The sequence below is a fragment of the Aptenodytes patagonicus genome, chromosome 21 (genome assembly GCF_965638725.1).
Source record: "Aptenodytes patagonicus chromosome 21, bAptPat1.pri.cur, whole genome shotgun sequence".
Classification (NCBI taxonomy): domain Eukaryota; kingdom Metazoa; phylum Chordata; class Aves; order Sphenisciformes; family Spheniscidae; genus Aptenodytes; species Aptenodytes patagonicus.
Window position 1 is genome coordinate 4,786,487 of NC_134969.1, and position 15,278 is coordinate 4,801,764.

General features: G+C 48.0%; 1 protein-coding gene across 3 annotated transcripts in view; it reads right to left on the reverse strand.

Moving 5' to 3' along the window:
* Window positions 1-1,061: 1,061 nt before the first annotated feature.
* The window catches only part of WASF2 (WASP family member 2), a 29,125-nt gene continuing 14,908 nt past the window's right edge, over window positions 1,062-15,278 (reverse strand). The window contains exons 1-9 of one of the 3 annotated variants that reach the window (XM_076357114.1): window positions 13,745-13,764; window positions 13,117-13,270; window positions 9,008-9,142; window positions 8,329-8,482; window positions 7,074-7,191; window positions 5,797-5,927; window positions 4,092-4,247; window positions 1,780-2,300; window positions 1,062-1,293 (exon numbers count right to left, since the gene is read on the reverse strand). In XM_076357114.1, the coding sequence (XP_076213229.1) occupies window positions 1,136-1,293; window positions 1,780-2,300; window positions 4,092-4,247; window positions 5,797-5,927; window positions 7,074-7,191; window positions 8,329-8,482; window positions 9,008-9,142; window positions 13,117-13,246 (1,503 nt within the window). In that variant the 5' untranslated portion in view covers window positions 13,247-13,270; window positions 13,745-13,764 and the 3' untranslated portion in view covers window positions 1,062-1,135. Of the gene's footprint in view, window positions 1,294-1,779; window positions 2,301-4,091; window positions 4,248-5,796; window positions 5,928-7,073; window positions 7,192-8,328; window positions 8,483-9,007; window positions 9,143-13,116; window positions 13,271-13,574; window positions 13,682-13,744; window positions 13,765-15,278 lie in introns of those variants that run through there. The other 2 variants (XM_076357113.1, XM_076357112.1) reach the window with 2 other exon arrangements.

Consider the following 15,278-nt stretch of genomic DNA (forward strand, 5'->3'; position numbering starts at 1 on the left):
AAACCCCCTTCCTTAGGCGGAAGGGAGGAGGAAGCAAAGGTAATACCAGCATTTTCTGCTACTCAAATCCCTGTGTAAGAAGTATGGTCACCCTGCTAGAAAAAGCACCTCTTCAAACTGACTGCAGCATTGCCCCGAACAGGCCGAAGACGACCCAAGTGCCTGGTGTTCAGAGCACCCCTCCCCACACCATCTCCCTGCTCTAGGCACTTTTGTTTCCTTTTCTTTTTTAAACACTCTCTCTGAATTGGAGAAATCAGCAAAGCGGAGTTTTCGCCACCGCTCGGCGCTGACCGCACAGATGTGTCTCAAGTGGGGCAGTGGCTCCGATCTCCCAGAAGCGGGAAGCCAAGCAACCGTTCTGCCCCGGCTTTGCATCCCTTTGTGCAAGTCTCCTTTGGCAGACTTGGCGAAGCAGTCCAGGAGATTTGAGGAAGGTAAAGGCAGCTTTTAAAATAAAATAAAAAAAAAAAAAAGGTCCCTCCTCACATTGCACCCAATGCACTCCACAGCCCTAGAGCCAGGAAGCACACCCCATGCAGGGTAGTCTGGAAATAATACTAGGGGGTCAGAGGGGAAAGAGTTGTGCACTGTTGCCAAAACCTGATTATTTGACAGTGGGATGCAGCAGAGAACAGACATTTAAAGCCCATTTTCTTGCAGCACTACCAGTATTCACTGGAAAGGAAGAGCCATCAGATCAACTGTCTGCGGTTGCAATGAGAAAACTAGCTGAAAGTGTCCTTCATCTGAAAGGCCACGTGGCCGCAACAGGATCATCCATCTTTACTTTAAAAACCCCTCAGGATGGAGGGTTTATATGTGCTCTGCCTGGTGGCATCGAGAACCTGGAGGTTTAGCTCTCTTAAATAAGCAACCGTTACACCCCCCTCCAGCTAAAACCCAACACCGCATCCTCAGCATCCGTGAGGAGACCTTTTGGAAAGGCAGAGCACAAAGTCCTGCCAAAGCCGGAGGGGGAGGGAGAGGGGAAGATATGCTGCTGGTTGTCTGAAAACCCTTGGCACGTCTTTGGTTACGGGATGAAAAAGGAAGCGGTGGAAGGTTTGGCCACCTGATTCTTTAAGATGATGTTAACCCAGCAGAGAAGGGGAAGAAGGGGACGGGACCGTGGTTAATCCGACCATTCGTCCTCATCGAACTCCGAAGAGTCGTCCTCAGAGTCGCTGTACTCCACAGCGATGCGGCGTGACAGGATCGTTGCCACATCATTGCCCACAACGTCCCGCTTCTCCTGTTCCCGCTGCTCCTCCACCTTGCGGAGCTGGAAGCCTGTTGGGAAGAAGGCAACGGAGGGGATCATGCAAAGGCTTTGGTCACACTGAAATCTCCAAAGCAGCCATCCCTTTGACACAATCCTCTGAGCAAGGCAGCCTGTCCTCTGCCAGTGAGTATTGGACACGCTGTGGGATAACACGGAGGGTGAATGACAGCCAAGACAGGCTGGGTGGGCAGCTGGAATGGGAAGCGAATCGTTTCCGTGCTCCTCTGAGGGGTTACACCACTGCCATTCAATCCGCTCTCAAACTCGGACCACACCAATTCCAGCACTGCCGTCTCCAAAGGTGCAGGCGGAGGCATAAAACCTTGTGAAGTTGTCATCGGGGTGGGCAGACAAGGAGGGACCACAAGGGACAGGTCTCAAGCAGCGAGGCAGTCACACCACTGCTCATGAGATGGCTCCCAAGTGCTCGCACTTGGATACTGTGGGGTTTTCCAGAGGCAAAGGAGAAAGCTGGTGTTGAAACAAAACCTTACCTTGACGAATAGCTGAAAGCAGATCGCTCCTGGCATCGCTAACCGCAGGCAAGGATGACTTGGGCTTGGAGGCGGAGGTGTCTGAGGGGGGAGGAGGGGGTGGGGGACCATCCAGGCCACCGGAAGACAGAGGCGGTGGGCCAGGAGGAGGAGGTGGTGGAGGGGGAGGCGGCGCACTCCCACTGCCCAGCTGCGGCAGTGGAGGCGGGAGCACGCTGGCATATTCGACTGCTGGAGGGGGCGGTGGTGGTGGCGGGGCAGCAAACTCGGGGTGAGGAGGGAAAGAAGGGGGTGAGGGTGGTGGTGGGGTTCCCGGGGACGGGAAGCCCACGGGAGGTGGTGGAGGGGGGGTGCTTCCCATCAGTGGTGGTGGTGGTGGCGGCGCCGGAGGGGGAGCAAAGCCCGGCCTGGCTGTCGAGGGGGATCCGATCGGAGGAGCTGGTGGCGGGTGACTCGGGCTAACCAGGCTGGATCGTTTGGTCCCTCCAGAACCAGAACCTCTTTGGTTGTCTACAGGATAGCTGTTGCAACAGAAGGGGGGGGAGAGAGAGAGAGAGAGAGAGAGAGAGAGAAATAAGGCTATTAGCTGTGAGGCCAGATTAGACTGTACAATCTCAATGTTAACGCAAATCATTGTGTTTGTTGCAGTCCAGACCAAAAAAAAAAAAAAAAAAAATCTAAGTTCCAGCTTTAACTGGTGTTTCCATGAGACCTCACTCCTTGGTTTTAGTTCCCTCGCAGTGTTTCTTTTGGCCTACACCACCAGAACAAAGGAAAGCTCCTGGGGACTGGCAGAAATGCTATCATCCGTCCCATCTCCCAGGCTGACAAGAACATGAGCCATCTCACCTCTCTGCCAGAGGCCAGGCGTCACGTCTGAGCTCAGAGCAGCCTCCTGGCTTAAGAGCTCCTGCAGCAATGCAAGCCACTACCCCTCCACGCTGAGGTCAGACGTATGACACGCCAAGCAGGGATGTCTACCATGATAAATCACACAAGGACTGGTGGGTGTGCCAGGAAAGCATATGCTCTGAACACCTGCTAGGAACAGATCTCTTCACTGGATTCCATGGCTCAGAGCTGGAGTGCAGCAGCCATGTCTCATAGCTCGCCGTGGGGAGTGAAGAGGAAGACATGGAAACCCAATGTGCTTTAAGGAAAACACCGATTCTTGAGTGACTGAATCTCCCATTTATGGAAGCTGTGTTATACCAGAAAATATCCTGTAATATCCTACGTACATGTAAAGGAAGTCCTAAATTGACATCTCTTTCCACGGTAAAATAGAAAAATAAGGTACATTTGCCACAAAAACGTCACGGTTTTTAACAGTGCACAGTGCTGATCCAAGACAGGACTACTGGAGATCAAACCTAGCTCCCAGGGTTCTTTAAAAACAACCACCGAAACAAAACCAGAGAGGGGAGATCTCTGTGGCTAGGCAGAGATCTAAGCAACTGCATAACACAGCGTAAGCTTCATCTGAAAGCTCGTTTCTGCTCTGCCCTAGAGGAACATGCTGCAGAGTGGAGTGCTTGGTCTCTTTGACACATCAGAAGAGCCTTTTCTGCAGCACTGCTGCCTTTGGATAAGATGGAGACAAGCTAACGCAGTCCTGTTTATCAGACATACTTCCTCCTGGTACTCTTGACTCTGTTTCACTGCCTTTAAGGAAAAAAAAAAAGCTCCTCTCTTGTTTCACCCTTTGTGTCTTGAGCCACTGCTGGACCATAATTCTCATCTCTAGAGGTGACTGGAAGTCACCATTTCATCCGATACAAAGCAGCTGCCCTGAACTTGCACTGAAGTCTCTGAGAAGAAGTCAGCTGGTGTGCTCAAGTCCTTTAACTACATCTACATCTTCAGCGCCCACGTCATGCATTTGTCAAAGATCATGGGGGCAAATGGTAACAAGAAAAACAGAGGTGAAAGAAGCCGTTCTTTGCACAGCTCTATCAGGAACGTAGGTCTACATGCTCTGGAACAACTGCATTGGAAAACTCATGCAATGGAGCCAGACCATTATTTGGGACCCCACTCTTCTAGAAAGTGAAGTAACTCTGCTCTAGTTCTCACCCAAGCCCATTCTCCCGTTCTGTACGGGAATAACAACGGTGGTTGGGATTTACGGAGAGCTGTGCTGCCTGTGCCTCTGTCCCTGCCTGCAGTTGCACTTCCCCTCCAGACAGGAGCATTCTGGTTCCCATACAACACCCGTTAGGAAGTTCTGCTGAACTATCTCAGCCTGTCTCATGTCATCCTTTTACACCACCTACTACTCCCTGGTGACAGAAGGGATCCCGTAGGCTTACCTAAATTCCACCGGGGGTGGAGGCAGGCTGTCATCTGGGAATGAAGGAGGTGGTGGCACAATAGAGTCAGTCTGCGGCGGTGGCGGGTAGCAGTTCACGTCCATGCTTTCGTTTGAACCGATGCTGCCGTTCTGATACACCATGTTAGAGGGGTACCTGAGTGAAAGCAAGACAAGCAATTTATTTAAAGAGTTCAAGGCAATGTCTAAAGCTTGTTTTTCCCCCTCACTCACAAGAGCTTTGCCTCCTGGAAGGGTTACAAACAAACAACTGTGCAGCAGTTCAACCACCGAACAGCAGTGATACTAACCACGTGGATGGATCAACCTGCAAGATGTAGAAATGAGGTTTTCTAGCAGGAATGGCTTTTCCCAGCACAGTGGGACCTGCCTTTAGGTGGGACCTTATCATCCACCACAGCAGGACACACAAAACAAAACCTTAAAGCAACATCTAAAAAAAAAAGTCTCTATTTCTCAAAGCATCTTATATGAAGGACCACGTACAGCTGTATTAGTTTGCTCTGCATAATTCTTTGGCTAGAATTTGCCCAGATGCTCTCATGTTTGTTTATTGCTACCACACACCAGAACAGCACGAGTATATATTTTAGTGAACAGGAAAACACCGAAATAAAAATATTTTTCTTAACATTTGATTACAGAAAACACACTTGTAAGAGTGTTTTGACCAACTTGGACTTGAAGGACTCCCAGTTACACTGGGTATCATCAGTGGCAAAAAAAGAAGAGGTACTCAAAGATGCCAAAAAATAAGCCTGAGAACAGAGTATCAAAGAGAACCCAGGAAACAGCGATGCCATTAAAAGCAAGCATCCAAAGCTGAAATAGTACTGAAGGAAGAGCCCACTCTTGCACTCAACTTTCAATGAGCTCATTTCCCTGTGGGGTGGTGGAACCACCCCATTCTTGGGGGCTCTGGACCTCAAGTGAATTCAAATGCATGAACATGCTTACACGAGAAAAGAGAGGAGCAAGAAAATGGTGCTGTTGTGCTGCTCGATTCCTCTGCTAGAAACCAAACCTGTTCTCCTATTAAACTAAAAGGAAGTTTTATTTTTAGCTGGAGAGTGTGATTTAAAGAGAGATTTTTTCTTACATGAAAGGAAGCTGCAAGGAACGAGCAAGCGCGAAGTGCATTGTGGGGAATTCGGTCTGCTTCCAGCCTTGCTGGTGTCAAAAGTTAAATGAATTCCCAAGCCAGAAGCGCTAAAGAGAGATCTGTAGCTTGAAATACTTGGATGGGGACAGCCCCCGCTTCAACTTTAGGGTGTGAAGAGCCGTTTGTGAAATGTAACAAAGCAATCACACAATACCACCGAGATGCCACCCCGCTCCTCAGCGCGAGGCCCAGAGGCTAGGTGCGATGGGAAGGGCATCGCGATGGGGTAGGGAGCCAAAGCTCTCAACACTTCTGTGCCCACAAGACAGGCAGCCGAGAGCAGCCTTGCTACAGAAGCTGTTCCTGCCACCTTGTTCAAACCATGTAGCTCCCTGATTTATTTAGCAAATTTTAAAATCAGCAGACGGATTTACTTTGGAGAATCTGATTAGTGGCAGTATCGATCCACACTGTGCAGCAGATCTGGAGAAGCTGCAGAGCAGGGTGAACTGCATTACAATCAACAACGCCCGCCCGCTCCCCCTCGCTGGGGAGCTGAACAGAGAGCCCCAGACTTGCTTACCCGGCAGGACCGTGTTTGTCCTTTGACTCAACAAATTCTTGTCCCATTTTCAGCTTCTCCCACTCTTCTTTCCGGGTTTTAATTTTCCGCGGGTTCACGTTTCCTCGGTTCGGATTCTCCTTTTTCTCTTTCTAAGGGAGGAGGAATCAAACAGAAGCCTTATTTTGCTTTAAACTCACAGGGAATAGAGAGGGATAGGATAGACTTGTAGCAGTTTCAAGAAGATACAGTCTCAAAGAGGGCCAGGATTTTTAATTTACTTTCCTGATTGCTGCAAGCTCCAAAGATCTCCCATACAAAGAAGCTGGAGCACAGGTAGCATAAAAAACCCAAGAAAAACAGCATCAGATTTCCCCAGTGCAGCTCAGACATGATGCCATCGTTACTCACTGGCATGACCACCTTGAGAGCAGAGTGAAAGCTCAGTTCTCCACATCAATTCAGTTTTTGGCCTCTGTGTCAAGACTGCCAAATCTCACCATCACCTCGCTGGTGTTAAGTGCTTTGGGGTGCAATATGGACACTCGCCCACAAAGAACTGGGCTAGCCTCCCTCTCTGGATTCTAACATGCCCTAAATCTCTCCTTTGTTATTTTGATTGAAAAAATCATGATTTGTTTTGATATTTAATACTCCAGTTGCTCAAAAGCTAAATAAAGTATGCTCAAACTGAATCTTTTATGGTGTAAGTTTCAGTGTTGGTAAACATGGGTCCAAATCCCCAGGCAGCCAAACCAGGAACTCTACCTGGCATTTTCAGCTTAAATGGTTTTGTTAAGCCTCCCGCTTGCCCCTAATTTAACATTAGGGCCTGGTTTTACACCCCTGAAGGGACATTTTCTCCTTCCTTTATTCTTCCACAGTAGAATTTATTACACCACTCAACACGCTGTGGTGCTGGGGCAGTGGGATTTGCGCTGCTTCAACGCTGAACAGACCTCTATGCAACATCAGAAGTGCAGAAAAGACTCCAACACAACTTTCTCCCCTGCTGACTGCACCAGCGCTATGTTTGAGGACTACAAATTAAGCCATTATAACCATACAAAGACGGTGGCATTTGGAAAAACAGATTAAGGGTACCTTTGTTTTCTTTTTTTAATTAACAAGGATGAGAGTAAACCAGATAAAAACTTCACTGAATTGATCCCTAGAGACTTTAAGAGAGCAAACCTGAATTTTGGATAGCAACTTTGGAGTCCAAGATTCATTAACACTTCCCACCTCCTATTCTTCCCTGACATGCCTCCGTTGGCAGAGATCTCCTGTTTCCTCACCCTATGTTTCCGCTTCTCTTTCATAATATCCTTGGTGTCCTGAAGCATTTTCTCTTTCCAAAGGTCAAAGAAGTATGAAGGATCTGTGTAGAATTTAAGCGCCTCTTTGCCATCATCCCTAGGACAGGGAGGGGGAAAAAAAACACACACAAACAAGGACCAAGTCACGCATTTGTTTGAAGCCCAAAGAAAACACAAGGCACAACCCCAGATGACAGTGTAAAAGTCTGCAGTGAGAAGGTCAAACACGCTGCTCTCTGCTCTGTCCTCCATTTCAGAACAGGCAGTGGACCCACAGCCTCACTTGTCCCGGCTCTCCCACTTGCCATCGCTTTTGCCCTGACACAAACTCTCCATTACTCAGCACCTGAAGAGCTCAACTGCTCTGAACAATCGCGAAGAGAGCAGCAGGTCTCTCACTTCAACTCCCACTCGTTTGCGTTGTAGTTTTGATGTGGAAAAAAAAAAATACCCACCACCTTCTCCAGGCCAGGAACCCTAAATCAGACCAGCAGCATCCCTGAAACTCATGAGCGAGCGCACACACACACACACACACACACAGGCGCTCTCCTCCTACTTTGCAGTGCAGCCGCGTCTGGCAGAAGACAGCTGCCTCCAGCTATCTGTAATTACTTTTTACCTGTTCAAAAGATATTTATGGATGTGGGCTAAGTCTCTGTATTCTGACCCCCTTTACTTCTACTACCTACAAGATGAAATCAGAGCGGGACTGCTCAAGAGAACTGGTTACACAGCCAGCGTAGGTCACATCAGACGTCTCACACCAGGCACAGAGGCCACAGAAAGCATCTCCAGATCTACAGGAGTCTACTGCACCCACCTGGGTGAGAGCCATTTACAGATGTATGCTCTGCAGTTTGCACTGCGTCTTTCTGGAAAGGAGCCACAGGGCTACAGAGAAGCACAAGAAAAATGCATCATCTGCACAACACCTAGCATGTTTATGCAGTGCCAGCCAAGCCTTGCCCCAAGGCAGTCACAAAAGTGACAGCAGGTAACCAAATATACGATTTTCTAGCTACGCTCATTTGTACAGCTCCAAAAGCAAAAAGTTTCACGTAATCCAGAGGACGGAGATTTCCTGGTGGATCTCAGCTTAGCGACTCGACTTCCCATTGGAAACTGCTACTTCAATACAGCACGGGATGGGAAATTACCTCCTTGGCAGGTTGGGAGGAAGAGGTACTCCTCTGCAAGGGAACAAGGGGCCAAGAAGGTGTTGCAGCCATACCTGTAAGGTGAGAGAATATTGAGGGGTGGAGGAGTATTGCAGGTCCTATAGGTTTCAAGGACAGGCACGGGGAGAGAATCTCTGTCGAAGAGCTTCTGGTCCTGAGTAGTGGAGCTTTTGAAGGCCTTCCTGGTGTTAATGCCTTGCAGGGAGACTGTAAGAAAGAGGAGAGAGCAAGTGAAGAACAGCTTGACCCAGGCCAATGACACTGAAGATCAAGTAGCAAACATCTGATTTCAGTTGGAGTTCTTGGCATGCTTAGCCCTTCTTAAGGTCAGGTTCCTTTTCCCACAGATCTCTTGGGAAACCCAGCAAATCTCAGATCATGCCGTGCCAAGATCCGCTGCTGTATAGACATGGCTCTCTCAAGAGTTGCCGATGTGGTTTCAAACCCCTGCGACCAAGACTCAAGAAGTGCACCGCTATCAAACTGCTGAAAAGCGAGTTTCCACATGGAGACTTGCTAACGAGCTAATCTAGACTCGGCCAGAAAGGCTATCCACATGAGCAGCACGGTGCTTTTTCAGGAGGGGAGGAAACGGTCCCTCTTAGTCCAAGAGAAGACGTTCCAACACCCATCACAGCATCATGCTCGTTTTATGGCCGCGAACCAACCATGCTGACTCAATAAGAATCTTTACCACGCTTGGTCTGCAAGGACTGTGCTCCAGTCCATTACCTTCTTCCTCTTTGGGATCCAGCTGAGTGACTTTGACTTGCAAGCGGTCAACTCTCTCGACTAGAACGCTCACCCGAGAGGCAAAGGTGTTGGCTTGAGTAAACAACTCTCCAAATATGTCTTCTGCAAATTTACCTGGAATATTAAAGTGTCCACATTACCCTTGTGAGCCACATCAGACCATATTCAGTCTCCCAGCTTGTTTTCTTGAAGAAAGAAGAAAGAAAGAACGAACGAACCATGCTTCTTTTCAAGTTTGTCAGGGTTGAGTTTAACATCCAGGAAGAAAACACTCTGTTCCACCAAAACCTGACATTTCCAAGGGATCTTCAAGCAATAAAGAAACAATTGAGACATACTTTCAAGTCATTATTAAAGTAATGAAATAAAGAGGGCTGACAACACTATACTGGTCTGAACCTGGACGGGTCTGTAGGTCCTTTAACATTCTCTGCCGTTCTGTTTATTAGACAAGCAAATACAGTTAGATTTTTATTGCTCTGGAGAATCTCAAAGGCTCCCAGTCTCCAGCAGGCCTGCCTCCAGGGTAACTGGCACATATTTACAAGCTCAAAGTTCTCTGGAGCTAGAGAGCAGACCCAGCCCTTGATCCTAAAGCCTGAGCTATAACCACAGACGAAAGCACTGACCCTTTTGTTCCTTCAGGTGGCAGTGTCTGAAAAATTGATGCATTCACGTTTATTCTAAATCAAAACCAAAGGGGAACTTCTCAAACAGGGATATTCTCCCTGTAACAGCTTGGCTTGCCCAGTGGGCTGCTATGACAAACATCATCCATCGTTTGGACCGCAAGAGTGCCTAGCGGCTTGGATCAGGAGCTCGCTGCACCACTTACAAGCGTAACAAAAAGATGTCCCCTGTCCTTAAGAGTTTAAAATCTATGCATACAACAAGAGATGACCACAGGTAGAGAGAGATGGGAGAACTGGAAGAAAACCAAGAACTTACAAGGAGTACTGTCTTTTTGTTCTGGTCTCAGGCATAACCCAAGACAGGGAGCCCAGACCACGCCGAGGACAACACTGATCAGAACAGACTTGGCACTGACAGCAGACACAGGCCCATGGAGTTCCCACTGATGGAAAACATTTCCAGCCATGGCTGTTGAGTACAAGGCTGCTCCCAATAAGCAGTCTGGTTTTGAAGCGCATCGTCATATGGTCAACAGTTTGTTCTGGAATCTGTTACTCCTAAGGATCCCCTCTGACATTCAGGAAAGGATAACCAGTTGGAAGCCCAACTTTAACAGCAATTTTGGAAAATCTGGTTGTCTACAACGAGTCACATCAGAAAGACAAGCGCCCCACAAGGCACCGCGAGGGCATCCCCCGAAACCCAGCTGCACAAATACTTTCAGCTATCTAAACTGACATATCAGCTACTTGTTCATACTCCCATGCAGTTCTCCTTACACTGCCAAGCACAGGGAACCAGCCAGGTTAAAAATCAACCTCCTCCACCCCTTTTGGTGGCAACGTCAGCCTGACATGTTTCTAGAAAGCAAATGCTGGACATTAACTTCAACTGACCTCCTCCTTCCACTCTCCTAGACAATACAGTCTCCACATACGCTCCATTAACAAGCCCAAACAGCTTTCCTCAAACTCATGAGAAGAGATTTTATTTCTGGAGACCTAAGGGCCAGGTAGCTCTTGCTACAGCCAGGTTTCATGAAGCGCTCTCCGCGTCCAACATCAGCACAAGACCAGCTCTCCTGTTTGACCAAAGGGGGTGAACGTTTATCTTTTGTTAATTTGATAATTTGACACCTCCCAGCAACAGTTCAAATCTGACACCTCCCAGCAACAGTTCAAGAAAGAAAAGTTGTCATTTGGTTTCTACTTTAATGAGAACTGAAAATAATTTCTGAATTTCACAAGGAACTGCAACAAGCACTAGGGAAAAAATAAAGTCTTTGGTTTGCAATGCTGAGTAGTATGTTTCAAGCATAAAATAATATATAAACAGCATTGTATATACTGGTCTTGACCCTGGAGGGAGAAGGAGGGATGGTCTGTATTCCCTTGTCTTGCACCTGTACTGAGTTATCACCCAGCATCTCGCATATTGTTCTGCATTTCATGTACACTTTTAGATGAGGTAAGGCAGAGATTAATTTTTTTGTTTAGTTACTTTGACTGCAAAAGTGCAGCTTACAATCAGAATTATCTTTGTCATGCACTGGCAGGAAGACAGACGGCATGATTTAATAGGTCTTTCCATCTTTAGCTTGTGGATTCTATAAAATCACACAGAAATGCACAGTCGACTTATACAAAGTGCTACCAGCTGTGATAGTAACGAAGGGTAAACTCACTGGAATATGAAAGTTTGACAAGATTTATGTTTGCATCTTTGTAAAGAGACTGTGGTGCACTAGGCATGGCTGATTATTCACTTGACAGGGCTGTCACAGCCTACTGAACCTGCTTTACGTTCCTGTAATATTCAATGTACGAGGAAGGAGTGGATTTACTTTTCAGAAGTAAGAAGAGAAAAGGAGCAGGGGGCAGGAGTCTGGTCATTTGGGTGCGAGCATTCTGTAGCAGTTAGTCTAAATATTGCTTCATTTAAAATACTGCTGACCCTAGGGAAGCGGGTAAGAGACGGTGCTCAGCATTTCCTCCTCACCTGCCTCGCTCCCCTCTTACACAGACAAGCACGCAAGTGTCAGCAAGAGCCACCTCTCCCGAGTTTTCCCTCCAGCGCTCTCCTCAAGGTATCCGCGATTGGTCCAGCAGCACGCACCTCCCTCCCCACATCGCCGAGCGAGGCTCCCAGGGTACCTTCCCGATAAAGAAACCGGGATGCAATTTGGCTTCCAGCGCTTCACCCTCTCTGACGAGGTAGAAGCAGAGAAGCTTTGAGTATCAGAGCTGCACAAAGAAGGTCTAAACCTGAAGGATCTCACCACGGCTCTGTCACGCTAACCCACTGCATGCCTTTGGACTGGGATTAGCTTTCTCTGCAGCTGAGATTTGCACAGCTTTACTGCTTTCTTCCTCGTCATTTCACATGCACGAGATGGATTTTACTCACACTCCCCAACCATCTTGGCTACAGGACCTAACAAATGAACAACGAGGGCCAGTCAAATGCAAGCAGAGAGACTGGTCTTGCCTGTGCAGTGACATTTCTACAACCCAACAGAATGCGATACCGACTGGCAGCAGACACAGGCCCAGATTTTAGCAACAGCCATGGTTTTACTGCTGGAAAGAGACTGCACCCAAGCTTTCCCTACCACATTCACGCTATGGCGGAAGACAAGAGCCTTGCTTTGCAGAGCAAGCAGAAGTGCTTGCAGACACTAGAGAGAAGCTAAACAATATATTAATTTGATTATCAAAGTCTTGCTTCAAGGGCAGAGGTGGCTAATCAGAATCCAGAGCATTTCAACAGACTAAGGAGTCATCCCGGAGAGACCACAATTAACTCTTCGTTGCTCCTGTGGCACGTAGGCCCACGTTTTCCCTCCAGCCTTTACAAGGCTATTGGTCAGCCCACTGGAGAGCTGAGCTAGGCATCGCTATAGCTCATGCTGCCATGTGAGCGAGCAGCCCCAAACCCCCAATACTCCAGAGGCAACGCTTCGCTCAGACTGGGGACTTTGGGTCTTGCAATGCAACAAACAGCAGGGGCAAACAGGCGGCTTCTGCGTGTGCGCTTTAATTATCTTTCATTAAAAATAAGACTACTGACACACTGTAGATTCAACACAGTCAAGCTCCATTTAGTAGCGCGTGCAATTACAGGCACATTCTCTGACACAAGATCCTGGCTGCTCGGAGAGCCTCCCATTTTACAAGCCTGAGTTGTGCTCCATCCTTCCATCTGCAGTTTCGCTGCAGCCTCTCACACACGCACGCACACACACGTACACAACCCCCCCCCCCCATTTTCTCTTAGATGGGAAGGCAGTGGGACCAGGGATATGAAATTAGCATCAGATTTCTTTAGGAAAACATTTTAGCATTACCCAGGGAAGGCAGATGGGGGAGAAATAGGAACACGAGAGTAGAAAGGGAGCTAAATAAAGAGCACTAGCGACTCCTGAGGGCAACGCGCAGGCTCGCCATGGTACTCACTCAGGCTGCCCAGCTGTCGAATGACATTTGCCAGGGTGATGTTGGTCTTGCATTCCAGCTCGCTTCGAACACTAGGCAACGTCTGACGGCACAGGTGCCTTGGCTCAATGTTCCTCGTTACTAACGGCATGGTGGACCTGCTTCAGGCACTGTTCTGAAAGATGAAAAACAACCCAAAAAAGAAACAGGAAAGGATTACTCAACCACAAATTCCAGGCACACCAGAGCCATGGTGTTCGTTTTTCCTGCTCTCAAATGGCTTTATTTATAAGCCTTCTTTCCCCCCTCCCCACCCTTATAAAACTGGTTCATCAGAAATAAAGATCCTGCTGTTCTATGACTTGCAGTGACAGCAAAGCTCCACCAGCTCAGGTACAGAGGCAGAGATGGAAAACTACACATCTTCGCCCACACGCAAGGTGCTCCTGGCATTACCGCAGCCGTTGTTCCCTTCCTACCCATCCGCCGCCTCTGAGCAGTCTCCTTCCTCCCGCGCTCACGCACAGTGTCTTTGGCGAGTCTTACAAGCTCTTCTTCAGAAATATTTTAAACTTGCAATCAATAGGTTTGCTTAAACCCAGAGGATGAAGATGAGAGATATTAAAAAAAAAAACAAACCCACACACACCCCCCAAACCAGCTTCTTCCAGCACACCAAAGCATGCGTGGTGCCTCTCTCCTGGAGCAGCACAGACAGGGCTCTCCTGAAACAACAGGAAGCGCTTGCAGCTGACCAGGAAACTTTCTGGTGACTGTTCCTTATCCTGCAGGCTGCACCCCTCTTCCCTTGGGAAATCCCCCGGGGCCGAGGTTTACACTGGACCATTGTTTTCGTGCTACAGCAGTTTAACGATGAGGGAGCTCTAATCAGGATGCAGGACTAGAGCGTGCTCAGAAAGAAGTCAAGATTGATTGTACAACAGTCAGGACAAACTTCCAGTTCTTTCTTTTTTAAAAAAAGTAAAATAAAAAAAAAAAAGAAGAAAACATAAGTGTCCGGAAGTTATGCTTTAGACAGAAAATGCTTTTATGTGCAGGTCAGTGTCTTGAACTAACAAAAATCTCCTTTGCTAACAGGCCGAAACGTTGAAGCAACAAACAGCTCCCTCTCAGATTGTCTGCCTCCAAGAGAGAGGAGGAAACTTGGGTAAACAGCTCAGAACAAGGAGCATGATACATGCCTGAAATCTTTAAGACTATGTGAAAGCAAGTACATCCCAACTTCTTGATTAATTTAGAAGGGGAAAGAATCACTTTTCTAGGTCAGCTGAGGAACAACCCATGAGAAGCAGCCAGCTCCCATGTGATAGGCATGCTGATCTGCTCGGGCTGGGTGTAAAAATAAAACAGGAAGCTAACAGCTTGGGGAACATGGCTTCCTGTCACCAACAGCAAAAACCCAAGAACCATAAAAAATCAGCTGTTTGCTCTTGACTTTGAGCCACCCTTTGATAGTCTCTGTGGCAGCTGGCAGCTTATCTTTGAGGTCCAGGAGTCCTTCCTGGATGCTTTTCTGTCAGGGTGTTAAGAGGAAGAAGTGGGCATTATCCCTCCTAATTACCTCACAAGCCAGATTTTGAATTGCTAAATTTGACCCATTAAGGCAGAGGAGTTCAAGAGCTGCAGCATACCGGGCGCACGGATATCTCCCAGACAAGCAGATGTAGGTTGCCATTTTGCAACGCCTCTACGCGAGGGATTTCGCATGCTTGTCCCTGTGCAGGCAAAGAGTCCCCAAAACCATACACCTTACAGAAAAGGGGAGCGAGATCTGCATCCAAATAAATAAAAGCAGAGACTCCCTGAGGACTGAAGCCCGTGTTGTTCTTCACTGTGTCCAAGCACTGCAGCAACCATCAGTAACTGCTGGGATATTTAAAGAACAGGGTGAACTAAGGAAGGACTCTGACCTTCGCTTCTAAATACCCCGTGTTTTATCGATTACAGCCCAAGCCCTACAATCTTTTGTCAGCTTTAGCGCTTTACGCCAGACAAACTTTCCCGGCTCCCCCCAGACTGCAGTCTGCACCAACAAGCAGCTCTCATAAACAAGGCAGCATTTGCAGGCTGCCTGCATCGAGCTTCTCCCCTCTGCTTCCCCAGGGCTCGGCCAGGGAGCACACGCGGTGGGATCTGCAGAGCCAGAGTGGACAGCCTATCCA